At 42.6% G+C, this 27,071-nt stretch overlaps 1 protein-coding gene across 1 annotated transcript; it reads left to right on the top strand.

The window, feature by feature from the left end:
• The first annotated feature begins 13,506 nt into the window (after nucleotides 1–13,506).
• Nucleotides 13,507–26,529, top strand: ZFP64 (ZFP64 zinc finger protein). Its single transcript, XM_065414897.1, has 6 exons — nucleotides 13,507–13,555; nucleotides 15,268–15,504; nucleotides 16,937–17,098; nucleotides 18,521–18,583; nucleotides 19,269–19,520; nucleotides 25,226–26,529. Exons 1-6 carry the CDS (start codon nucleotides 13,507–13,509, stop codon nucleotides 26,527–26,529), a joined length of 2,067 nt encoding a protein of 688 aa, XP_065270969.1.
• The last annotated feature ends 542 nt before the right edge of the window (nucleotides 26,530–27,071 follow it).

The following is a 27,071-nucleotide window of genomic DNA, read 5'->3' on the forward strand; positions in this document are numbered from 1 at the left end:
TGAGTGGGAGGCAATAGTAGCTTTCAACTACCCTTTTGCCACAATCTTGGGGACAATCTGGGCCTTGCCTGGCTTCCAACATAAGTTTAACCTTACACTAGGCTGCCCAAGACTCCATGGGTTTGTTCTGAGTGCTGGGAATTGCTGGGGCTTAGGCAAGGAGTGGTGCTCAATAAGGCTGAGAAGCAGCTTCTTATTTTTTAAAGTGCAATAATTATATATCCGAGAGCAGAGTTTGATCGAAAATGTATAATGTGTACTAGCAAAATCTTTTTTTGATTGTTTTGCCATCTTTAGAGTTGGTCGGAAAATGGGCTTTTTCAATGGAAAACTTCAATGTTTCATCAAAAAAAAAAAAAAAAGACCACTTTTCAGTTTTCAACAACCAAAAACAGTAAACATTCACAGGAAACCTGAAAGTGTTTGGCTGAAACCTGCCAAAAACTGAAAAAAAATATCTGCTGAAAACTAAACCTTTTTCAGTTTTTGGCCAAAAAAAATGTGATGTGTGGATTTTCAGTTTTCCAACGAGAAATCAAAAATTTTAGCGGGAAGCAGACCCTTTTCATGAACATTTTTCTTTTGTTGAAAATGCAGTTTTACAACAAAAACAAATTTCAGTGGAAAATTTTCAACCAGCCCTTACCACCATCGAATGCCAGGATGCAAATAGCTTTGCAGTCTCTTACATTTGGCCTCCAAACTGCTAATGATACTTTTCAACAAGACAGTCACTGGCATCACAGAAATGGCAATTTTAATTCAAACTTTCTCATTCATATACAGTACTGCATATCAGCAACATACCTAAGGAAACTAATACTTCTCAGCATATACAAAGAATTTCCTGGTGCATTCCAAGAGCTAGTCAGACATGATTTTCAAAGTGTGTCAGGTGGGAAAAAATCAAATTAATTTTTCCCCACAAGTAAAAGACCTCCAACTACTACCTTAAGTAGCCCAGGTTCATGTGGTGCTGGGCTATGCTATTTCTCATATGTCAGTGCTATGTACAATTAAATAAATAATCCACAGAGGTTACTGAAACTAATTCAGTAATAGCTAATTATAAACACAGGTCTGGAGACCGGGCTTTCCAAGTACAATAATACTCATAAGGTGGGCAAGAGCAATCTACAAAAACTCTTCCTAATCCTGCTCTAGATTTGGAGCTGAGATTTTTAAAGATGATGACGGAATTTAGATGCCTAGCTCTTATGGAATTTTAATGGGATTTGAGCCTCTAACTCCCATAGGTTCTAGCCTAAATTATTTTAGGAGATTTTTTTAAATTTAATTATAATTTTTTTGTTAAAAATTATTGTTTTCTTATTTTTAAAGCTGTCTTTACTACCTCTTCTAATGCTATAAAAATAACTTGTATTTCAGTAGCACCTTCCATCCAATGATCTTCAAGTTCCTTGCATATTAGTAACTAAGACTTGTGTGAAAAGATACATTATTATCCACATTTTACAAATAGGGAAACTGAGGCACAAAAAGCTGAATATAAAATCTATACCTCTTAACTCCCACTCCTATCCTTAAGCCAGAAGACCATCCCATCTGCCACTGATTATGGCCATCTACTGATTTCCCAACTGCTCTTTTTCTACTTCACCTCTCTATTGGACACTTAACCCTACATTTCCAAAGTGGTGCCTGTAGTCTTTCAACTCCCATTTATATCAATGGGTGTTAAGATGCTAACTCAGGGTACAATTCACCCTTGGACAGAGAGGGGCCAGCACAAGAAGTGGTGCTCTGTGTTGGCCCACTACGCGGGATGAAATTTCACCCTCAGTTCATGCCAATTTGAAAATGTAAGACATGGGCTGAGTCTGTCTGGATGTGTATGATCTGACTGGTGCAGAAGGGAACAAATGATGTACTGGCATCTTCCGCAGCAAAGAAATGCATGTGTCATGTTGAAAATGTGTTTCTTGTGGCAAATCTTTGGAAGACCCTAATCTGCTGTAGTCTCAAGACACTTCTTAGAATTATCTTTGAGTAATTACAGAGAAGGCACGGCATTAGTGGCATGAGCAGAGAACTGGGAACCTGATATTCCTTCCCTTCAAAATTTGACTATGACAATGACTCCCATTGTGGTCGTGAGCAAGTCCCTTAACCTCTCTCCCTCACTTTCCCCCAATCTGTGACATGGAGATAAAAAAATATTCACCTCCTATGGTGTTATGAGGACCAATTTTTTAATGTTTGTTTAGTTCTTTTGAAAATAAAAAGGCTAAGTATGATTATTTGTAGCATACTCTTATTTATTTTGGAGGGGGGTGCAGTCACAGAAACAGCCTCATGAGATGTACATCTCATTTTCATGAGAGCCCCCAGGGATAGCAGTTATATTATCCAAAAGTTACCATTATGTTGTAAAATATAGGTAGCAACCAGTCAAAAGACACAACGCGTCTCTGGAATTTAAACTTGAGTGTTTTGCTTAATACAGCTGAGCAGGAATTTATGCTGTCAGTGAAGTTTTCAGAGTCAGGCTATGCTATTTAAAATGGAATTTCACACTAATGAGCCTAAAATAAAATAATGTCTGGAAGGAGATTTCAAAGTACACTCAATTGTATCAGTCATTGCATATAAACAGAGAAAATTGCATCCGTAACCAAACAGCGTCCTCTGCTGGACAATAACATTTATTCAAACGGATTTTACCGAAATGTTGAAATTGTGTTTTGAAGACAATGTTTGGAGTCATACTGGTCCTGAAGGAAAAGGGGAGAAAGTACGGTGCTATAGATTATACATTTGGCGTAAAGAACTACTCTAAACATTAGTCTTTAAAATGGTGCTTCATGTTAAATCTCTAAATCTGGATAGAAAGTCAGACTCCATTTACTTCAAGAGTAGATCTGAGAATCACAGACTGGAAGGGACCTCGAGAAGTCTTCTAGTCCAGTCCACTGCACTTAAGTCAGGACTAAGTAGTGTCGATTCCATCCCTGACAGGTATTTGTCTAATCTGCTCTTAAAAAACTCTAATGACAGAGAATCCACAGCTGCCCTAGACAATTTATTCCAGGGCTTAACTACCCTGACAGTTAAGAAGTTTTTCCAATGTCCATCCTAAACCGCCCTTGCTGCAATTTAAGCCCATTGCTTCTTGTCCTATTCATTTTTAGCACATTTTGACTTTATCCTTTCATATTTTAACATTAATATAATTCCTTTGTGTGTGTGGGGGGGGGTGATATTTATCAGACATGGGTTAATAATCTGTAACAAATAACATTCAATAAATGCGCTCTCTCTCTCTCTCTCTCTCTGAATAGACGGTAAACAATTTTCTCCACTGTATTTTTTTATATAAAAGTTTTGGGGAAGGAATTTCTGTAGCTAATTTTTAGTCCATGGCTCTTTTATGAGCAGTTTGTTGCCAGTATTCGATACTCAGTGTGTTCTGAGTAGATGCACTTGGTATGTTTCTGTTCCTTGGATAAACCTAATTCTCATGATTAGGTTTCCAGTGCAAATCTGAAATTAGCTTTCAATGACTATTCTACCATATTCCCTTAAAATTCACAGTTCTTGCCAATAAACTCATTTCCTACAAGGTTCACAGAAAGCAAACACCGAGGGGAGTGTGACCACAGTCAAAAAGAATTAGTTTTAAAATTCAAATGAATATTAGCTGCATTTTTGCATAGTATTTGCCCAGCTCTAATATTTAACCACAGAAATTGCTCTAAAGGAACATAAGAGGTTACCCAGCCATATTTGCTATCCTTTAACAATTTCATGCTCCTTTCAACACCTGGACAAATAGACTACTTACAATTTCTTGTGACATGATGTAAACTGTGATAAACCTTTAGGAAGGATTATTAACTTCAGAGTGCTTGGGTGATGCAGAGTTCAAGAACATCCCTGGTGCAGTGCAAAGGCAAAAGAGACCTTAGGTCAGGACTGAATAAACCAGATGCCCCAGTAATTTAGAGGTTTGTGGTTGAAATTGGTCAGCATGAATGTCAGCTGGTGTTTTGTAAAACAATCACTATAAACAATTAAAAATATATTATCAATAGGGCTCTTTGCAAACCAAACCTGGCAAAAAAGATTTGTACATTGTAAGGCCAAAAGGGACCATCAGATCATCTGGTTTGAGCTCCTGTGTAACAGGCACATGCAAAGGAGGCTTAGCCTAAGTGGCCAGTATGGGATCAAACCTTTGACCTCAGTGTTAGTAGCACTACAGTTCAGGGCCGACGAGGGGTGTGTGTGTGAAGCCGGTACAAATTACTGGGGCCCGGCGGTCCGGAAGGGGGCCCAGGGCCCGGCTTCCCCAGCTTCGTCGGCCCTGTTTAGCCGGTCCGCCCTTGCTGGGGGGCCCGAAAAAAAATTTTCACTGGGGCCCAAACCCGCTCTCGGCGGCCCTGCTACAGTTTAGCCAAATAAGCTAGCCAGCCCACAACAAAAGGCTTTCTCAAAACCAGAGAATAGATGAGAGGCCTTTATATAGTCAGTCTAATGCTCTCCCAGCTGACCTTTTTTTTTGTCAGGTGAGGAGGGTCAGTCTATACTGGGAATTATTCCTTAAGGGTTATATTGAGTTTTTAAATTCAGTCCTGGAGGCTGGGGCAGTGCATAGCTGCACTGTTCCTTCCAACTCTGAGACACAATTCCTTCGCTGCTCCCCACTTGCTCCAAGGATGAAGTGTGCTACTGCCACCTTTAAAAGGGTCCTGCTTCCTTTACCCCTTGCAGTCAGTCAGCACCACTGGCTATCACACTGGGGAAATGGGAAGAACCATCATTGCACCAATTTTCTTGTGGGGGCAGATATTAGCTAGAATGCTGATGCCAAAGGGAAACTAGAGCTGCAATTTAGGTAGCCCTAATTCAGGGGAATGAAAGGGCTTTATTCCCCACTATTCCCCTGTGTGATTTTGTTAGGCTGGCTAAAGCCTGCCCTAAAAATGAAGCATTATTCCACATAAATGTCCATTCTTGTCTGTCATATTAAACATCACAGGTACTAATAACATATAAAGCAGCCTTTACACACATGAATCATCCTATTGAACTCAGTGGGAGCATTCGTCTGATTAAGGAATATGGGCATGTGGTAAGGATTTGTAGGTCCAGGCGCTAAGAATGTAGTATACTCCCCACTAGTTTCATAAATGCTTCAAAATTATACAACACAAAATGCATTTTCCCCCAGTCTTATCCATCATCACTATGTCAAGTTGAAGACATCTTTTAATTAAAAAGGTGGGAAGGCTTGATCTCCTATGGCTAATATAGAAGCAGTGATCATTTTTACAGTCATCTGACACAGTGAAACACTCTTCTTTCCTTTTATAGCCATTTGCACACATTGTGGTTGGAAGAGGGGCGGAGGAGCCAGAGAGAATTTTTATTTTATTTTATTTATTTTGTGGAGAGATCAGTAGGCATTACCAGTACTGAAATTATGTGGCCTTATCTATATGCTTGGACTTTATGAAAGATGATAAGATTTGTAGAGAAAAACCTCAAAGAAGAATATTATTCTTGGTAAGGTTTGGTGTGTATGAGTTAATAAATTATAGTTGTCCTGGCCCTTAGGAATTCTATTCTGTCTAAATTTCAGTTTTGTTTTCCACTTTCCCTCCCTGGCAGAGTTGAACCTGGGAATAGCATCACTCAATGGCTCGTTAGTTTGATAAACTGGCATAAGTGACTATAGCTACAATAGGTACCTCTAGAACAGAAGCATTTATAGGGCTCAGGGGAATTCTGAAAAACACCAGAAAGTCTTTAGGTACTGAATCACAGCCAAGTATTCTGAATCTTTAATTTTTTTATTTTTTTTCTGCAAGAATGTCAGCACTAAAATATGGAATATGCTTTTCCCACTTGGTTTCTATTACTTGTAAAGCATTCAAAAGCTTCTAGAATAGAATTATCTCTGTACCATGCTAGTGAGCAAGCAAAACTCCTCTGAGTATTAAAGGAGTCCCTCGGTTGGGGTTGCTTTCCATTTTCGACCCAATAATATCATAAAAATGACTAAATATTAGACTTGAGCTGTGCAATTCTGAATCCATCATATATCTGTTAGTTATCATGTTTATCCCAGCAGTGTTTCACCATCCTGCTTTATTTATACAACACGGGGCTAAATAAATTTCACAAGATAACTAGTTTATTTTCAGAAATGACATATCCATCATCAAAATAACCTGTTAATTATGACAGCCAACCTTCAGTATAAATTGTTTGTTTTAAAGGTTGTTCAGGTTATGATAGCAGCCAGCCAGTATCTAGGAAAAAAAGAGAATTTTAAAAAGAAGCACGAAGCAGTAAGAAGAGAAAGGAGTGACAAGCACAACAGAGACGGGCTTGCAAAGATGAAAAGTAAGATGCAGGTGCCTTTTTTTAAAAATCCAGCCACTTTAGAATTCTTTGTTGTGGCTCTGATTCAGCAAAATGCTGAAGCACATACTTAGCTTAAGCATGAATGGGAGTTAGGTATGTATTTAAAGTTAAGCATGCAAGTATGTGTTTTGCTGAATAGAGATATATTTAAGCATATGCTTAAAACTAAGCATGTGCTTAAATGGTTGCTGAATCAGGGCCTGACTGTCCCAAATAGCAAGAGGGAAATTAGCATTCAGTGCATCACTAGTGGGACTCTGGGGTTTCCCAAAGCTACAGACAGCAAATCTAGGCTGCAGAACCTGTTGAAGAAAATATTGTGAGGATCAATTAATTTGAGGTTTTAGGACCCGGTTTAACTCCCATTGAAGTCATTGACCACAAGATGCTGGGTACTCAGCACTTTGGAAAACAGGCCACTCATCGAGGTACCTAAATATGAATTTCAGCATTCCATTTTACAAAACTTGGCCTGTATCCTGTAAATGCAAAATATTTTTTCAAGTTAAGTGAAGGTTTAAATGGTTTGATATTAGGCCTAGATCTCCAGAATTGTATGTTTGTGCACTTAAAACCTTAATCAGGTTCTGCATTTACCACAGCTCTGCATACAATTGGTGCATATGCAAACAGAAAGCATATGTGCATGCAAACGATGCAGCTGGTCATTTGTTTGTTCAGGTTCACACACACTGTAATTTAACATGTAAATTCCAAAAAGCAAGGCTGATGAACATTAGTAATAAATCATTGATGTGTGGAAATAAATAAGTATAATCAGAAGCTTACTGGGAAACTGAGTTTAATCCAGGACACTTACCCCTAAAATTTCCTAATCATGGCCCTGCATTTTTTATTTTGTGACTGACAACAAAGCTTGGTTGCTGCACTAAACAGCACAAAACCCTGAAAATTTACCCAGCATAGTTTTTAAACCAACTTTCTGACAATGAATAATTAGATATATTACAAAGAAATAAATTATTTTGTTATATTATTCATTTGAGGTATATTCTCTGTTGTCAATGTGTTGTTTTAGCACGGTGAATAATATTCACACAGAATTATTTTAGGGTTCATAGAGCAATAAGAGATATCTTCATTTAATCCGATCATTTAATCTGAGAAGCACACTTATATTGAAAATATTGTATAAATAGAGAATGTATTAAATGTCAAACTACCTACCTTGCATTATGAATTGAAATGACATTATTTTAAAACATTTGAAAAAGAATTATCGTAATTATACGTTATCATCATGGAGACAGATTACCTATTCTTTTAACATAATTAATTTGATGCACAATGAATTTATGTTGCTGCATATGTCATTATCCATCAATATAATGATGAATTACTAAGAATTATTTTCTAGAATCTTTGTTATTTTAATTGCCCTGTTTATTTTTCTATAAATCCATCCTTCATTTGTCTTTCTCCTACCTCTGAAAATTTTAATTACGAATTACATTTCTTTTCCTCTTCCCACACCCACTGGGCCTGATTCTCATCTCACCTGAACTGGTTTTACCCCACTGTAAATACACTGGGAACAGGGGAATAAATCCTGATTTACATCAGTACCTGCAAGCCTAGAATCAGGCCTTATGCCTTTTTTAATTCCAATAATTTTTACCTTTGTACTTTTTCGTAATATTTCTCTTCTCCTACACCCATTCCTTTAACATTCCTTTAATCTGATTTTTTTCTCATCCCTGTTAAACCTTTCCCACTCTATCTGGTTTGCAAGACAAATACAACAATAAAAGGTACAATATTTTAGGGGTTTGTCTCACTTTTAGTGCTTTATCTATAGTTCATATAAATCAAAAGGTATCTTTCGTTTATTTCAGTGGGTTTTGGATCAGCTCCCTGGTTTTTCTAAGCTGACAAGCTAGGATAACACTGCCCCAGTGTGATCTCAAATGACGTAAGGATGTCTGGAATTTTTGTATAAAGGTAATTGTCTATGCAGTTCTCGTTGTACATAAATCTCTTTCTTCGGGAAATCAGCTAGGCCAGAGGTGGGCAAACTACGGCCCGCGGGCCACCCATGGTACCCTCCTGCCCGGCCCCTGAGCTCCTGCCCTAGGAGGCTAGCCCCTGGCCCCTCCCCTGCTGATCCCCCTCTCCCACAGCCTCAGCTCGCTCTGCTGCCGGCACAATGCTCTGGGTGGCGGACGGCGATCTCCTGGGGCAGCGCAGCTGCAGAACCTGGCCTCACCCGGTGCTCTGTGCTGCGCGGTGTGTGGCTGGTTGCAGCCGGGAGGCGCCGCTGCCTGTCCTGGTGCAGCTGTGCTGCCAGCCACCGGTGCTCCAGGCAGCGCGGTAAGGGGGCAGGGAGTGGAGGGGTTGGATAGAGGGCAGGGGAGTTCGCGGTGGTGGTCAGGGGGCGGGGGGATGCACGGGGTTGGGGCGGTCAGAGGGTGGGGAACAGGGGGGTTGAATGGGGGCAGGGGTCCCGGGGGGGGGGCAGTCAGGAAGGAGAGGGGAGGTTGGATGGGGTGGCCAGAGGCAGTCGGGGCGGGGGTTCCAGGGGTGGTCAGGGGACAGGGAGCAGGGGGGATGGATGGGGCAGGGGTCCCGGGGAGGCTGTTAGGAATGTGAGGAGGGGTTGGATGGGGGGCCGGGGGGCAGTTGGGGTGGAGGTTCCGGGGGCGGTCAGGGGACAGGGAGGAGGGGTAGTTGGATGGGGCAGGGGTCCCGTGGGGGGCAGTCAGGAAGGAGGGGGGATGGATGGAGCGGCGGGGGGCAGTTAGGAGCGGGTGGTCTGGGGGCGGTCAGGGAGAAGGGGTGGTTGGATGGGGCACGGGCCTGGGGGGGGCAGTCAGGAAGGAGGGGGGTTGGATGGGGTGGCAGGGGGCAGTTAGGAGCGGGGAGTCCGGGAGCGGTCAGGGGACAGAGAGCGGGGGGGGGGGGGTAGATGGGGCAGGGGTCCCCGGGGGGCATCAGGGAACAGGGGAGTTGGATGGGGCAGGAGTCCCGGGGGGGGCCATCAGGGGGTGAGAAGCAGGGGGGGGCAGATAGGGGGTAGGGGCCAGGCCACGTGTGGCTGCTGTTTGGGGAGGCACAGCCTCCCCTAACCGACCCTCCATACAATTTTGGAAACCCGATGCGGCCCTCAGGCCCCTGAGCTAGGCCATGGTTGTCCAATGCAGTGCTCTGAAATGGCTGTTTAGAATTCCCTGGTTAGGGAACTCTTTACACACATATGTTTTTTAAATTCTTCTTTCATGATTGACATTTGTCTTTTCTGGGCCTAGTTCACTTGCACAGCACTTGGAGAGGGCCTGCAGCAGTGTGGTATTTTCATTTCAGTCAGGTTAAGGGTGAAAAAGATTACACATGCATACTGATTTATGCCTTATAGGCTGGAAATAGCATCAAGTGTGAGCTCCACAGTGTCTGCTCGGTGGTTCAAGCTCTCAGTATAGTATTATACCGTCAAAAGTCAATCCTCATACCGCAAGGTGTTTTATTTATTATTTATGTAGCGTCAAATGTTCGCTACGCCCTATAAAGACAGATATGAAAACCAGGTCTCTGTCCAAAACAGCTTTCAATTTAAATAAAGCCCTGACCCTGCAAATATTATGCACTTGACAAAATGTACTTCTGTGAGTCAAGTTATGCATATGCATTAGTGTTTATAGGAATATTTCCGTACAAACCTCTCATGCAACTGGGTGATTCTTCTGAAAGTTAAATGTTGTTTAGTGTGGTTAAATACGGAAGTTTGCTGAATCGATCTTCAGCGATGCTGTGACTCAGAACTGCTTTGTAACATTCTGTGTGAGTTCCACAGATTAGTAAAAGAGTGCAGCTGCCCCCCTTTTTCATTTCAGGAGGTGCTGGCAAATGCCTTTCTTCGGATTGCCCTCAGTCCTTTCCTTGCAAGCATAGGGAGCTAAGCAGCTCAGGCTGCTATTGAGATGCTGGACTGGCCCCCAAATGCTTGTTAGTAGAGAAATGGCAGGAATAAGGGGAAATATATTCCTTTATGAGCTGCCAGCTGTAGGAGTGATGTTAGCCTGCATCTAACACTATGTCTACACTATGAGCTAGGGCTGTAGCTCGCATACACAGAGTTGCACTAGTTTGATGAGAGCTAGCACGAGAATAAATATAGTAGCATAGCCACAGTAGCACAAGCCGCGGCAGCACAGCTTAGCGGTGACAAGTATAAACCCGCCTGAACCCCATAAGTAGGTACTCGGCATGGCTTAGCTGTGCCGCTGCTGTGACAGCAGCACTATTTTATACATGTACTTCCTATGAGTTAATGTAAGTCTTCTTTTTAATCATATTCAGCTGACTGAGTAATAGTGATTGTTGGGGAACTGGATGGTCCCAAAGATTGGTAATGGACTGGCTACTGTGCCTTTCACCTCTGACAAGTGGCGTTGGAACAATTTTTATACTGGGGGTGCTGAAAGTCATTGAACAAAACTGTAAACCCTGTATATGATGGAAACCACTTCAAACCAGGGGGTGTTGCTGCATCCCCAGTAACCCCCAGTAATCCAGCGCCTCTGTCTCATTGGTTTAACTCCAGTCTTCACTGGTATCAATTAAAAGTTGTTACCCAAGTGTCTCCAGACACCCAGTCTGAAAGAGAAGGCACATTAGTGAGTACATTTTCAATTCTGTTGCCTATGCTGTACCTGTTGTGTGGAAAAAGAAAGGACTTCAGTCTTCCTGGGTGTCATTCTAGCCCCTTCCATAGGTAATAAATTCAGTGAAAACAAACAAAAACCCAAAACAAATAATGTCTGAGATCTATACTATCTTTTTCTAATTGCGACAGGCTGATGTTTTGATGGAAGGCAATGACAGAGTGAAAACTGATTAAAACAAATTATTCTACACTCCAACATGGTGACAGGTTTCAGAGTGGTAGCCATGTTAGTCTGTATCAGCAAAAAGAACGAGGAGTACTTGTGGCACCTTGGAGCCTAACTTCATCTGATGCAATGAAGTGGGTTTTAGCCCACGAAAGATTATGTCCAAATTACATTTATTAGTCTCTAAGGTGCCACAAGTACTCCTCGCTCTTTCTGCACTCCAAGGTACAACTGCAGCTGAAATGAAGTATAGTACTATTGCAGAAAAAAATAATTTGGTTATATCTACCTTGGATAAAAGTAAATATGCTGGAAAAAATAGTAAAAAGGGTGAGAGGTGATGTTTCAACGATGAAGCCTTCTCTAAACTGTGGAAAAATAGATTAAGGCTGATTGTTGTAACTATCTTAACCATGATATATTTTGGACACACTCCAAAGAAAGCGTCATTAGCACTTATCATATTTTCTACTTCTAGGTTATGTTTTCATAAACTCATTTTATAGGCAATAACTATATATTTATGCTGACACAACAGAAGGTGTGTTTCCAGAGTTTCAATGGAAATTCTGTAAGTCTAGTCTAGTGTGATTTGAGGATCCCAAATGCATTTCTAAAACCATATTGATGTTCAGGATATCATAACCACTGTGGCTTAATTCAAATTTGGGGATTATTTTAAATCATTTTATGGTATTATTTAGACATCATATCTAGAACTGGGATTAAAATTTACCTGTAGTCTCAAAGAGGGATATATGTAGTGTTTTCAATCATCTTCTTCCTAAACCTACCATGTGTTATTCAACACATTTATTCAGCGGGCTCTGCTCTGGAGACCAGAACTAGGATTTTCCCCTCCTGCATCCTAGTCGGTCCTATGTCTGCAGCATATTGTTTTGACAAAATAAATCAAGAGAGATATCATGTGGATGCCACTTTCCCAGGGTAGTAGAACTCCAATTGTAACATGAACTGTAATCTGGAACTATGTGCATGTGTTTAGAGTATACACTAAACCGCCAGCATTTATAATTGACTACACACAAAGGACTAGGCGAAAAGAATATTCCGGGTGCAAAGTCAAGCACTCAAAAGTGAGGAAATGTCAGAATTAAATTTGCCTGTTCAACCTTAATTCGCCCCCTTTGTGGAGCTGCATTAGGATCTAGTCTTTAATTACATAATCACATAATACTTTTCCAATCTGCTCCCTCTATGGCCTTCTCCCACTCCGACCTGGTCCAGCTCTTGTCCCCTCTGCATTTGAGGGAAGCTGCTTTCCCTTCTATTCCACCTCAGAACTCGCAGAGGAATCACTGAGAGCACAGCAGATAGATTATTCCGCCTCTTACAGTTGATACCTAGTACATAGTAGCCTACAGACCTGGGAGTAGTGATTGCAGGGAAAGTCCTGCTCAGCTAGGTCTGCATCCAGGAATCTACCTGTGGGGTGGCTACACAGGAATGCAAACGGAGAGGGAGTGGAGGCACTTAAAAACAAGGAGTCCGGTGGCTCTTTAAAGACTAACAGATTTATTTGGGCATAAGCTTTTGTGGGTAAAAAACTCCATGCATTTGAAGAAGTAGGTTTTTTACCCACGAAAGCTTATGCCACTAGACTCCTCCTCGTTGTTTTTGTGGATACAGACTTACAGGGCTATCCCTCTGTCACTTGGAGGCACTTAATTTGCCTTGTTGTGCTTGTATATACCCAAGCTGTACGAGCAGTGCGGGGTGCGCCCTGTGTGGGATGGGTAAACATGAGCACCCTCTTGTGCAGAGCTGGGGAGAGACAGGCTACAGCACAGCACCGGCCAAGCATGCTGCGTGGAGCTGTATGGAGAATAACCAGCAAGCAGCAGGCTGCGCACTAGGTATAGATTATAAACGGCACTAGCAGCAGCCTGCACCGAGTGTCTATAGACTCACCAGCCGGCTGTCTGGCGCTGTACAGAGACCTGGCGGCAGCCTGCCCCGTGCATAGAGACTGTAAACAGGAACCTGCCTAGAGCTGCACAGGGAGGCGAGGCGCAGCAGCCGCCCCGGTCCCCTGTGTCCCCACGTGCCGTCCCAGAACGAGCAGGTGGGTTCCGGGGCCCGTGAGGGCAGCGGCCTCCGCTGCTGTCACTGAGCATGCTCACAGCGCGCGGGCACGCTCGGCTTGGGCTTCTCCACGTCCGTCCCTGCCCGGGGCGGGGGCTCCCCGCCGCCAGTGAGCCTCTTGCCGGTGGCCGAGCTCCCGGGGCAGGCCGTGCAGCGCGCCATGAACCCGGGCGGCGGGAGGGCGCCGGGCTTCCCGGGCCCTGTGCCGTGTAAGTGCCGAGCGGGCTATGCGCGCTCCGGGGCCCGGGCAGGCCCCGAAACCTGAGTAGCGCAAGAAGCGGGCGGGAGCCAAGCCCGGGAACGTGGCTCGGGGGAACCCGAGTGAGAGCAGCCAGGGGGCTGGGCGGCCTGCCCCGGCGCGCAGCGAGGCTCCCCGGGCGGCCCCGCTTCGGAGTTCCCCAGTGGACTCGGGGCCTGGGCGAGCAGCAGGTGCCGGGGCGCAGCGAGGGGTCGCTCCGCGGAAAGCGGGGGAGGCGGCCGGAGCCATCAGCCGCCCCGGTCCCGTCGCTCAACGGGGAGGGCGGACCGCAGCGGGTCCCGGGCTCCGACACCCCGCCTAGGAGAAGCCCCTTCATCCCGGCAGCAGGCGATAGGCGCTGCCCGGCGGAGATCGACTCTGGCCTGCCGCCTCCCGTCCCCAGCCCTCCTCCTCCTCCTCCGGCCACGGGCTCGCGGAGGAGACGGGCAAGGGGGGCGGAGATCGGGGGTCAGGGAGAAAGAGGGATCCGGGGGTGAAGGGCGGGGACTGTTCTAGCCCCCCACTGGGGAGGGGGTATTAGATGCTTGGGGGGCATTGGGTGGGAGCAGGGGCGGCAGAAGTAGGGCAGAGGGATAGGTTAGAGGTGTGGGGGCAGCCAGGGCTGCCTGTTAAGGAGTAGTAACTAAGAAGGGGAGCTAGGAGGAGTGGAGGAGAAGGCAGATGGGACATGTCGGGGAGTTAGGGATAGGGGAGGCACTGAGGCAGGGGAAGAAGTTGGATGTTAAGCAGTCAGTGCAGGGGAGGAGGCAGGGCAGAAGGCCGTGGGACGTAAGGACAGAGGGGAAAAGGCAGTCTTGCTGCTTGGGCTCCGCTGGGCAGCACAGAGGATGGGGAGCCAGGCAAGAGATACCCTGACACTTCACTCCATGCTGCCTCCAGGACTATCCATGTTCATTAAGGACCCCCCCACACACACACACACACACTTCCTCCCCCCCCCCCAATTGGAGCACTTTTTCTGGGAAAGCTCCCCGGGTGCATAGGGCAAGCTCCCTGGGCCTAATGCAAGGAGCAACGGTGTAGGTCCTTTGGTCCAATGCACAACGGCATTGTGCAATTGTGCAAGCCGCTTGGCTGTGAGAGTGTCACTGCACAGCATGCAAAGATGCAAGTTACCAGACTTGAACTGTCATGCAAGCCCCTGTGGCGTAGTGTGTAACATGGAAAAAGAATTTAGCCTTATCAGCAACCTACGGTTCAGCATTGCAGGCATGCAAGCTTCACGAATCACGTTTCCCAGGAACCTTAGTGTAACTTTATTTTTAGGTTGGCGATGATCGAATGGCTTTGCACTTCAGGCTGCTCAGCACACTCAACTCCTACTGAAGTCAGTGCCCAGAAGCTTCATATACCACTAAATATGTTTAGTTCTTCAGTGGTTGTAACACCCATGTGCTGTCATCTGTTTAATGCTATGCTAAGAAGAGGACAGTATTTATAGAGTTCAGCATCTTGGTTTCACAAGTCCTATTATAGCTCTCCCAGTAGTAGTTGAAACGGATATGTTGCAGTTATTCAATGAGAAACTGAATGCATGATATACTAATCGAGGCCCTGATCCATATGATAATTGATAATCTTATTGGAGTTTCTCTTCGCTTTTGTGTAGGAATGTTTTGATTTCATCAGTGTAAATTATTTGATCTCCTTCCATTTTTGTAGTTCCAGGAGGCACCACTGTCCTAGTGGAGCTCACCCCAGATATTCACATTTGTGGCATTTGCAAGCAGCAGTTCAATAACCTAGATGCTTTCGTTGCTCACAAGCAAAGCGGCTGTCAGCTGATCAGTGCAAATGGAACCACTAGTACAGTCCAGTTTGTCTCAGAAGAAACTGTGCCATCAACACAGACTCAAACCACAACCAGAACAATCACTTCAGAGACTCAGACCATCACAGGTATTGCTTAGGAATTTGAAAGCAGACATCCTATAAGAAAATAGAAATGTAAATCCATGTACCTCATCACATTAAGTTAAAATACCAGTTTGCACACAAGTATTCACATATGATTTGGTGAAGGAAGGAGAAGCAAACTGACTACTTTGTTAGCTTTGGTATAACGCTATGCACTTAATTTGACAATTAAAACTATTAATCCATTTATAATATCTTAGGCCTGATGTGACGTGCAGCCAGCACTTAATGAAAGGGAAACTAATCAGTGGCAGCATTTATGAAAAATATTCAAATGACAGGGCATTTTTAGTGGTGCCCTTGGTAACAAACACAGGCTTAGAGTTTTTGTTGATCCTCAGTCCAGGTCCTCCTCATAAGAGAACACTGCATCTGGAACAACTGCTTCCACAATTAATTAGCTAGAAATATCGTGATACTCAGTATTCCTACCTCTGCAAAGGTTTAAGTCAGGCTGAAGCATATGCAGACCTTTACTTGCATAAAGTTACATGCGTGCATGTTTTCAGGCTCAGGGCCTCATTTACTTTGAACTAATTTGAACAGACACATAAATTTTCAGAGAGATTTGCAGAAATGTTTTGGGGTAAAGAATCTGATATACAAAAGCCTTAAAACGAGTGAAAAGATGGGATAGTCAAGTGGACTGATTTCAGGGCTGGCTGCCAGGAATTTTTGAGTTCAAATCCCTGCCCATGATTCACTGGATTTTGGATGAATTGCTTAAATTATCTGCCTCTTATTTACTCACCTGTAAAATGAGGGCAATAATACCAACCTATTTGATATTAGGACGGGGTGAGATTTAATCAACTTAAAAGCTATTAATTAGTCTGCGTTAAAATGGTTTTTCTTACTATGTTTACAGTTGATACCTTAAAATTCCTATAACTGAAAGAGATTAGATATTTAAAAAAAAAAAAAAACTATTTTTTTCAGTTTGTTTACTGCATACTTTTGACAGCATTTTGTATAAAGCCAGTTTTGCTGTTTCCCCTGAATACTGATTTAGGGCTCTGATCCTGCTAACATTTAACAACATACATAACTGTACTCATATAAGTAATCCCCCGCACAAACAGCAGAAGAAACTGACTTAGCCCTGAGTCCTGCAATTGGATCCACACCATCACATCCTTGTGCTTGTGCAAAATCCCACAGGCTTCAGTGCAACTTTGTACTGGTGCTAAGGACTAGCCATGCATATCCAGTTTCAGGATAGGGGCCTTTGTCATTTTTTTTTTTTTTTTTGCTTACCTGGGGCTTTCACTTGTAATAGATAGAGAAAAACATTTTATAAAAGAATAGGCAAATGTGATTGTAAAACTAGAACTAGATACGAGCGGTGCTTAATGGAATTTGATACAGATTGAAGATGTTTATACTAAGAAAGTGGGCCATTTTATGTTTTTAGTTTCTGCTCCAGAGTTTGTTTTTGAGCATGGCTACCAAACATATCTGCCCAATGAGAGCCGTGAACCTCAGACTGCCGCTGTTGTCGCCCCATCATCAAAAACGCGTTCCAGAAAATCCACTACTGCAGTTGTCCAAAAGAAATTGAACTGCTGCTATCCAGGTTAGGTATTGGCTATGTCTTCTTTTTTCTTTCATTTTGCAATTGGTGGGTTTAGTATAGTTATAAATATGCTAGGTTTGCCTAATTTCATGAAATTAATCTGCACAGAATCTAGAAGACAACATGATATAAAAATAAATAAATAAATAAATTAATGGAGATATCCCATCTCCTAGAACTGGAAGGGACCTTGAAAGGTCATCGAGTCCAGCCCCCTGCCTTCACTAGCAGGACCAAGTACTGATTTTGCCCCAGATCCCTAAGTGGCCCCCTCAAGGATTGAACTCACAACCCTGGGTTTAGCAGGCCAATGCTCAAACCACTGAGCTATCCCTCCCCCCCTATGCTTCTTTAGGCCTGATCCTACACAATTAAAGTCAGTGGGAGTTTTGCCATTGACTTCAGTGAGAGTAGAATCAAGCCCTCAGACTCTGATCTTGCTCTAATGATGTGTGCTGGTTAGGGTCAGTGGGGCTCTACCTGGCTTCCAGGTGTGCTGACACACATCACTGTAAAAGTAGGGCCTGATTTGTATCCTCCTAACTGTGTTCCCAATCCTTCAACTCGTGAAGAATCCTGAAGTTTATTTGCACTGTATCCACAGCTCTGATGAACCAAAGCGTTTGCAAGGATGGACTGGTTTTAAATATTGTCAATATTTAAATCATATTAATCAGCAAAGTTACCATATAAATTCCTGCAAAACAGATGCTTAATTCTTTCCTATAGGATTCAGTGCTGCAAGGCTTGAGAGTTAAACTTTCCTCACATGAGTAGTCTTGTTTATTTAAATAGAGTTTACAGTATTGTTTCAAATATTTCCTTTACCTGAGAATCTTATTTCACATGCACAGTCTTAGTTTGCGCACACACAAACTTTCAGGGCCCTATCCAGTATTCTTGACTCAGGCAAAACTCCTGAGAATGAAGGCCCAAATGTGTTAGCTAGGCGCCCACTATCTCTAATCTGAGACTATATGTGAAATTAATTAGTCTCCCTGTGTCCCCTGTGTACTGTAGAGTGCATCTCAAAACCCAGGCAGAGATTCCACACAATTTGTTTTAGAGATTACCACGAGAAATTCCAGAATGAGTTAATGCAGAGAATGAATTATCTTCTAGGGAAGCACTAGAAGACTAAAGTTTATAGGTAAGTATAGCTACTTACTTATTGTAAGTAAGTATATGCAAACAAGATGTGGACTTCATTTTCCGGCAGTGTTGAATTCCTTCTCTTTATTTGTATACACACATACACACACAGAGCCTTGATAAATTTGACACAGAAATGTTACAGATACATGCCGAGAAAGGCAACTTCCCGAATCTGTCAAAGTACATGTCCCCTGTCCCGTTGTCTTGTTTGTTTTTCTTAAATTTAAAAATCTAATTTTTTGTTTGTGGTATCTAATTTATTTTCAGGTTGCCAATTCAAGACATCATATGGTATGAAAGATGTGGAACGTCATTTAAGAACACACACAGGTAAAATCTAAAGCCATCACCTTCTATTTTTCCTTCTTGTTATTGTCAATAGATGTTTTCCCACAAAATAAGCGTCTAGTTTTAGGTGGTACAACCTACATGTTCAAGAGGCACAATCCCTCCCCTAGCTTCTTGGAATGCAAGGACTGTCCCTTTCACATGCCAAGTCCCACATTATGGTACAAACTACTTTAGTATAGGCCAGTTTGTAATTTAGTCATCTGGCCCTCAGATTTCAGAACATCAAAAATGATGTATGCTTCACTCATCACTGCCACACAGGAACCTACATGGCATGAATGGAAAGCTGTTTTTCAGTGCATCACCGCATTGTACTATAGATTAGGACAAGAAGTTAAAAAAAATTTAGTTTGACACAATAATTTAAAAAAAAATGTAAATCATTTTCAAATGAACTTTCAAAAGCTAGTGTAAGGGGACAATTTTTCAAAGGGTCTTCTGAATTGTGCTTGATTCCTTACCATCTTTTCTGTGCTTATTAGGAAGAGTGGTTAATGTGGAGGTGTTTGAAGGCATAAACATTGGAGGTGAATTTAAGGAGGCCTTTGGAAAATTCAGGCTATGGCGATTTGAAAATTCTATATAGTTTCTTTGTGTTTTGTTTAGTTCCAAGATTGTGTCATTACAAAAGTTCTTATTTAGATGCTCTTTTGTTGGTTTTCAGGAGATAAGCCCCATAAATGTGAGGTGTGTAGCAAGTGCTTCAGTCGCAAAGATAAGCTGAAGATGCACATGCGTTCCCATACTGGGGTGAAACCTTACAAGTGTAAACACTGTGACTATGCAGCTGCCGACAACAGCAGTCTCAACAAGCACCAGCGCATCCACTCAAATGAGCGTCCTTTTAAATGCCAGATCTGTCCTTATGCGAGCCGCAACTCTAGCCAGCTTACTGTCCATCTCAGATCCCATACTGGTAAGTCTAGACCAGAATTTCAGTCTGTAAGACTTCAAAACGCCTTGGGCCATATTTGAGGTATTTTGATGCTAAAGATGTAGATAGGTGCCCAGTGGGATTTTCAGAAGTGCTGAGGTGTCTAACTCCCAATCTGGAGACTATTATAGAAAAGTTGCAACAGTTTAACTAAATTGATTACGATATTGAACTAGTTAAACCAGTGCAATCTCCAAATGTAGACACCCTTGAACTATTTTAATTTCTGCCTAATTCATCTTAGTTTACATCTGCAAATTACTAAATTCAGCTAAACTTTCATTGCTGGTGGGGTCCCCTCCAGGTCAAGGCTGAGGCATGTTAGCAGGACAATATGAGGAAACTGGCCTTGCTGCTGCCCATGCTATACTTGTTCTGTGGATAGATGATTTCAGTCTCCAGGGTTGTCAGCCCACACACCTTTTGCAAACACTAAATCCATAACTTCTTATAGTTAAATTATTTTCCTAAATTCTCTTTTAATCAGTTTTTCTCTTGTAGCTTGTAAAGATACAGAATTTTTGTGTGACTGTACAGTTATCTCTGACATACAATGTTTTTCGCTTATTCTGTGGTATTAGATTGGTTTCCATGTTGTTCTTTACAGATTTGATTAATTCTGTGAATGTTAGCTGCAAAGCGATTACTATTCAGGGTTTACTATATTAGCTTTGAACCTGCTCTAGGTTCTGATTCAGAATTGAAGTACTACACTGTACATTAGTTCAGTTGTAGGCAGTGTGGAATTTATTTCCAGCAGATAAAAGAAATAAATCACATGTGAAATGTGGAGGAGCAGAGGGTCAAACCAATCTGTCCTTAGCAGAAGAGTCTTTTATGCTTCACAAATCTGCTGTGGTGCCACAAGCAGGACAACTAGGGAGCTGTTTTACAAGGTTCACCTGTTTCTGCTGCTACATAACAGGATGTGATGGGCAGTAGGAATTGTACATGGGTGAGTCAGATAGTAATGATAGATACAGTCTAGAGAGCACCTGATGTAGATTTACCTCCTCTAACGCAAGTGTGCGCAGCTTACACACAGGTACATATATGTAAACTGTAGCAGTTGTGCTCCTGGAAGGATTAATCCATGGGAGAAGGAAAACAGTAGTTTTGCTTTATTCTTCTCCGCTTTTCCACCAGAGTAAGGTAGCTTTTCACTGCCACCTGTGAAGACTGATGAATTGGCACTTATATACTTTCTGCCACTGGGAGGCCAAGTGGCCCTGATTCCGAAGGATTCAGCCAGTGAAGAACAAGGAGTGAATAAGCCCTTTGTGATATTTAGCAGGTAAATAGGGTGACATGGTCATGAGAACGCAGTCTTGCTTTGCCAGTTTAAAAGCACGCACAGCCTTTGTGTCAAGTTGTCCTTTCAGGGCCACATGCTCCCCTCTCCAAATAAATAATTTGACTTCTTATACTAGAACTTGTGGAATTAAAATGGTCTCTTCCCTGCTGTTCCAGGATGGATGAGGGAAAGAGGCATGTGCCAGGAGCAGATTCTCTAGGGTCTGCTGAGAAGTCAGCATGGTCCCCAATTTATCTGCATAGAAAAGTTATCCTTTCACTTTAGGTTTCATGACTCTTCACTTCATTAGCAGCACAGCTCCCTTTGAAACCATGCTGCATCTGCCTTTGCCCTTCCAGGCTTGAATCTAAGATGAATTGCAAACAGAGGGGAGTTCTTCCAGTAAGTCTTGTATGGATTACCTCTGGGAACACCTCATTCTGTAGTGGGGTCAGATTTCATCCCTATCTCCTATCTATCTCAGGAATGCCCACTCTTGCAGATGTCCTGTGGAAGGACTTCCATGGTGGCTAGGAGGCAAGAGGGAATGTGTTGAAGTGGGAGCTGTGTTCCTGTTTCTACAGATTTGAGGTCTTTTCTGACCCTGACCCTGACCCTGTTCTGTTACTACTTCCCTTCATTGCTCAGTATGTGATGTCAAGTCTTTAGAGCAAGAAACTAAACTCTATCTTTCCCAAGTAAATCTTTTTAGATATGAAGAACTTGTCATTCGTTGCATATAAATACAAAGCTTTAAAAAATGATTACATCCCTATTGTTCACTTAGAAATTAAGTGGAGTGGATTAGTTTAAAAGAAAAATTCAGACTTGTATCCAGGATGCAGGTCCTAATGGTACTGAATCAACCATTCTCTGTACTACCAGAAATCTGTTAGAAATTCATAGAGGTAAATGTCTTTGTGACCTACAGTAGAGCCTCAGGGCATGGCTGTACTTGCAGTTGTAGAGCGCTGGGAGTTAAACCAGCCTTCAGAGACCGCAGCAGGGAAAACGCTGCTGAGTGTTTACACGCTCAGCTGGAAGCGCACTGGCGTAGCCACATTAGCAGCTCTTGCAACGCCACAAAGTGCAGTGCATTGTGGTAGCTATCCCAGCATGCAAGTGGCTGCAACGTACTTTTCAAATGTGGGGGTGGGGTGGAGTGTGACAGGGAGTATGTTGAGTGTATGTGGAGGGAGAGAGAGTGGGTTTTGGGGGGGGCTGAGAGTGTGTCAGCATGCTGTCTTGTAAGTTCAGACAGCAGCAGACCTCCCCCTCCCCCCCCCCACCTCTCTCTCTTACTCAAAGCAAGCAGCATTCCTTTGTCCCGGAGCAGATAAGCAGCCAGCTATCAGAAACGGAGCTTTGAAAGGGCATATCCGCATTCCTACAGCATTCCTACAGTGAGTTCAAAACAATGAGAAGAGAGGCCACTTAACTTAAGGGGACTATGGGATGTTTCCAGAGGTCAGCCAGAGCGCAGTAATGCAACACCTCGTTCACACTGGCGCCGCGGCGCTCTTGCGGGGGCGCAGCGAACGTTATTCCACTCGCCGAGGTGGAGTACCAGCAGCGCCGTAGCCGCGGAGTCAGAGCGCTCTGTGTGTCTTGCCAGTGTGAACGGGGAGTGAGCTAGTGCGCCCGGGGCTCCTTTATTGCGCTGTAACTCACAAGTGTAGCCAAGCCCTCAGAGTTACGAACATCTCAGGAATGAAGGTTATTCGTAACTGTGAAATGTTCGTAACTGAACAAAACCTTTTATGGTTCTTTCAAAAGTTTACAACTGAAAATTGACTTAATACAGTTTTGAAACTTTACTATGCAGAAGAAAAATGCAGCTTTCCCTTTATTTTTTTAGTAGTTTACGTTTAACACTACTGTACTGTATTTGCTTTATTATTATTTATTTTTTCTCTGCTGCTGCCTGATTGTATACTCCCGGTTCCAAATGAAGTGTGTGGCTGGCTGGTCAGTTCGTAACTCTGAGGTTCTACTGTATATAATTTGGAGTCAGATTTTATACACCCTTGCTAATTTGATTAATCCTTTCATTCTCTTAATTTCAGTGGAACAATTCACATGAGTAATAGTTTTCAGGATCAGGGCCCTGACTTTCTTTTTTACCTCTGCCAGTGTCAAATTGTGCAAGGCCAGTAGTGTAAATATGTATAATAGATCAATCTGCAATTTAGAAAACACATGTATTGCAGAATTTGAGTACAAAAGTGAGTAACACTGTCAGTCCAATATATGAAAATTGAGCTATTGAAATATGTACTATGCCTTCATCAGTAAACTTGGTAAAAATTCAATAGTGGAGTCTTACAATTCAACTAGAAGAGTATGCAGCTGTGACTGTAAAATAAATAAGCTACACTGGTTGCTAGTGTATCTTCGTTAATAAAAATCTTTATCACAAACATAATACACTATATATCTCAATTATTAAACAGATGTGAGATTTGCACAGTATGCCACAACTTGATTTAAAAAATAAGCAGCTAAATCAATGACATATGTAGCTGGATAAAGAAATTATGCAAAATTATACAAATATCACAAAGATCTATATGCAGTTTGATTATTAATGAACAAAGCATTGACTGAACTTAGTACATTCCTGCATTTTGTTTGTCTTACATAGCACCCTATAGTTCTTTCACTTTTCTCCTTCCATGGCGTGACAGAGTAATACCAAAATGATGTCTTACTGTTCAAGTGGATCAGAGAAGAACTGTTAAGAATGAATAGTATTGTTTTGCAAATGCTAGTTACTACAGTCAGCGTCTTTTGTTTTTTAAATCATCATATTCTGAATGGAGTCACTGTCTTGTAAGTCCATGCCCTGGATTTGATCCAGTGATTATGAATTAAATATATGTGGTTATTTTGGCTGCACATATTGTGACAACCCTACGAATGCAAGGAAATGCAAAGAACAGAGGTTTAGGCCCTGAAGATGCAAATGCTTATACACGTAACTAACTTTCCCCATGTGAGTAGTTCCCTTGAAGTGATTATTCATGAGGTTAAAGTTGAGCAAATACAAAAACATTTGCAAGATCTAACATTTGAATCCTTTGACACAGATTTTCAGCTGCAGCTATTTCTAGTCTTCATGTGTGTCCCCATAAAAAATTGTGCATGTACATGTACTGTGCAGGCACACACTCCTACATGCATACTAATTAAAAAAAAATCTTTTACTGTAGCTTGTGGAAAGTTGGTTGGTCACATCATGCAGAATCCTCCATTTCCAACTGTTGAATTGCAAGACAAAACTATACACTAAATAGTTCCCTAATGTTACATTTCTATATAAGTAAACTCATATGAATCCATACATCATTATTTATCTTTTGCATATTTCACTCTTTTAATTTTTCTTTTCCAATTATGGTGCCCCACTACAATACAATTAATTTCCCCCCCAATACAAACTGTAGGAACATCCTGTAAATCTGGAGTAACCAGTGTATTTTCTGTGCATCCAAGTATATGCTACTAAGTGTTGTCCTTCCCTATCACCTTCCTTCTTTGCTTTTTCAACATTTGCTTCAAAAACTGAAAATCTAGCTGAACACTGCACCTTTAGTTACCAGATTCTACAAATATAAGATATTTGAGCCAAATATTCTAGGGCAAATGTAGCATAGAAGAATAGGAACAGACGTGTGTACATTATTTTGGAGGATGATTTTTACTTTGGGTCTTCAGTGGTAAATATTTTATGATCAAAATATTTTAAAAAGATGATTAGCTAGTAATTTAATTCCACGTAGTTTGGAACTGATTTAATACTCCATCATACTTAAGTTCTCAGCATGACTACAGTTATATGTATATGCTAACGTATATATTTAGGAAAGGTTTATAATGCATCAAAATCTAGCAGAGACACAACTTCTTTGGTTTTTAATGTTTATCTCAATTAGCTAAAAGGATTAGTTGAGACGTTCAATCTTATTAATGAGGGAGGATTGAGAATCTTCAGTAGCTTGTTTTGGAACAGTGTTCCACCATTCATACCCCTAAAATGAACTAGAAGTGGAGAACATCTGGAATACAAATACTAAGGAACTGCAGGGCCTGCAAGCATGCCCAAATACTCTCTCTACCCAAAAGCACTCTGAGCCAGGAGTGGCTACTGTGTTTCCCACACAAAAGTGTGTCTGATCAGCTTCAGGTGAAACAAGAGAATGCAACATTTGAATTTCACCTTACTAAAGAATTTAGTGCATTGTGGAAATATGTTGGGAAATTTTAACTGGAACAAATTGGGTTCATGTACCAGTTTAAGTTTATGCAGTTAGTTGAAGCTTTCAGTCTATCCAGGAAGTCCTGTAGATTCATGGCTTGACTCCTTTAATTTAAATGCATGTTTTGTTGACAGGAGATGCTCCGTTTCAGTGTCGGATGTGTAGTGCTAAATTTAAAATCAACTCGGACTTGAAGAGGCACATGCGTGTGCACTCTGGAGAGAAGCCTTACAAGTGTGAGTTCTGTGACGTCCGCTGTGCCATGAAAGGGAACCTGAAATCGCACATCCGCATCAAGCACAGCATGGAGAACACACTCAAGTGTCCAGAGTGCGAGTTCCAGTGCGGAAACAAAACAACCCTTCGGCATCACTTAAGAACCCATCAGCCTGAGCAGCCAGTGAAGTGCTCAAAATGCAACTACTCTTGCTCTAACAAGGCGGCTCTCAAGGTGCACGAGAGAATTCACTGCGAGGATCGCCCTTTCAAATGTGACTTCTGCAGCTTTGATACCAAGCAGCGGAGCAATCTGACCACGCACGTGAAGAAAGCCCATGGAGACAAAGTCAAGATCAAAAAGCAAACTACTGAGAAGAAAGAGGGAGATAAGTCAAAGCAGGGCAGCTCCAGGCAAGTAGCCAAATTGGATGCCAAGAAAGCATTTAAATGTGGCCTGTGTGAGGCTTCCTTTGTCCGAGAAGATTCTCTTAGGAGCCATAAGAAGCAGCACAGAGAGTATAATGGGACCAAAAGTACTGAACTGGCTGTTTTGCAGTTGCACGTGGACCCCAGTAGGCAGACCAGTGCCCCGATTACTGTAAGTCACCTTCAAGTTCCAATTCAAGCCACTCAGGTTTCTCCTTACAATGAAGAAAGGGTCAAGATCGTTGCTGGCCATCAAGTGCCTCAAGCTAATGGAACAGTTCAGGCTGCTTCAGTGAATGTTATGCCTTCCACATTAGTTAGCCAGAATCAGGAAGACCTATCTGCAAGTAGCCAGTTGCAAATACTGCGCCAAGTCAGTCTGCTGGCACCGCCTCATCCCCCTGTTTCTCAAAGCGAAGCTGTGTCAGTGGGGCAGCCAGCAGTTCTTCTCACTGCCCACGACCAAAGTGACAGCAGTGCTCTCCACCAGACTTTGATTCCTGCTGCTTCAGTCAGTAGTCACAGGGCTTCAGCAAGCCAGACTTTCATCAATGATTCTGGAATCAGCTGCTCTGACTTGGAAGGGCTCAATGCTTTGATTCAAGAAGGGGCAACAGACGTGGCTGTGGTTAGTGATGGAGGTCAGAGTATCTCTGTGTCCACTTCAGCTCCCCCCCCTCCTCCCATCTTTTCCTCATCCTCTCACACACAAGCACCTAAGCAGACCTACTCCATCATTCAAAGTGGAGCCCATACAGCTTCGCTGTGTCCTGCAGACTCCATACCGGATTAGTTGAAAAACTAGCGCAAATTCCGCCCTGGATTGCCTTGTGAAGCCTTGAAGTCAGTGGGATTTTCATGACACTGAAGTGAGGGCCAGATTTTCAGGTGACCTGAGATTGGCCTCTAACATTCCATTTGCACCACTTTGCACATATAGTCATATGTTGCATTCTCACATACACATGCAGTGACTTGCACCTGCACACAAGGCTGTGCACAATTACATGCATTGGAAACTAGAGGCTACAGTCTTTGAAAAATGTGATCCTGAATATCAAAGCAACTGTTTAAAATTTCACGTTTCAAAAAAACTTCCTAGAGCAGGATTTACTTTGCGCAGCAAATGTCTTATTTAAACAAAATAGGTTTGCTTGTTTTTTTTAAATCAAATGCAAAGAACATCTCGCCTTAAGATACCATCATGACAAATTCCCATCCCCTGTGAAAAGTCTGCGGGCAGGTCTACACTATGGGGGAAAGTCGATCTAAGCTACGCAATTTGAGTTACGTTAGTAGCGTAACTCAAGTCAACATAGCTTAGATCTACTTACC

The sequence above is a fragment of the Emys orbicularis genome, chromosome 12 (assembly GCF_028017835.1).
Source record: "Emys orbicularis isolate rEmyOrb1 chromosome 12, rEmyOrb1.hap1, whole genome shotgun sequence".
Lineage (NCBI taxonomy): Eukaryota > Metazoa > Chordata > Testudines > Emydidae > Emys > Emys orbicularis.

What these genes read in the sequence shown, in the direction of transcription:
- ZFP64 (XM_065414897.1), top strand. Translation starts at nt 13,507, where the DNA reads ATGAACCCGGGCGGCGGGAGGGCGCCGGGCTTCCCGGGCCCTGTGCCG. An exon ending in ATTGAACTGCTGCTATCCAG is followed by an intron (nt 17,099 to 18,520) that starts GTTAGGTATTGG and finishes ATTTATTTTCAG; the next exon opens with GTTGCCAATTCAAGACATCA. An exon ending in TCATTTAAGAACACACACAG is followed by an intron (nt 18,584 to 19,268) that starts GTAAAATCTAAA and finishes GTTGGTTTTCAG; the next exon opens with GAGATAAGCCCCATAAATGT.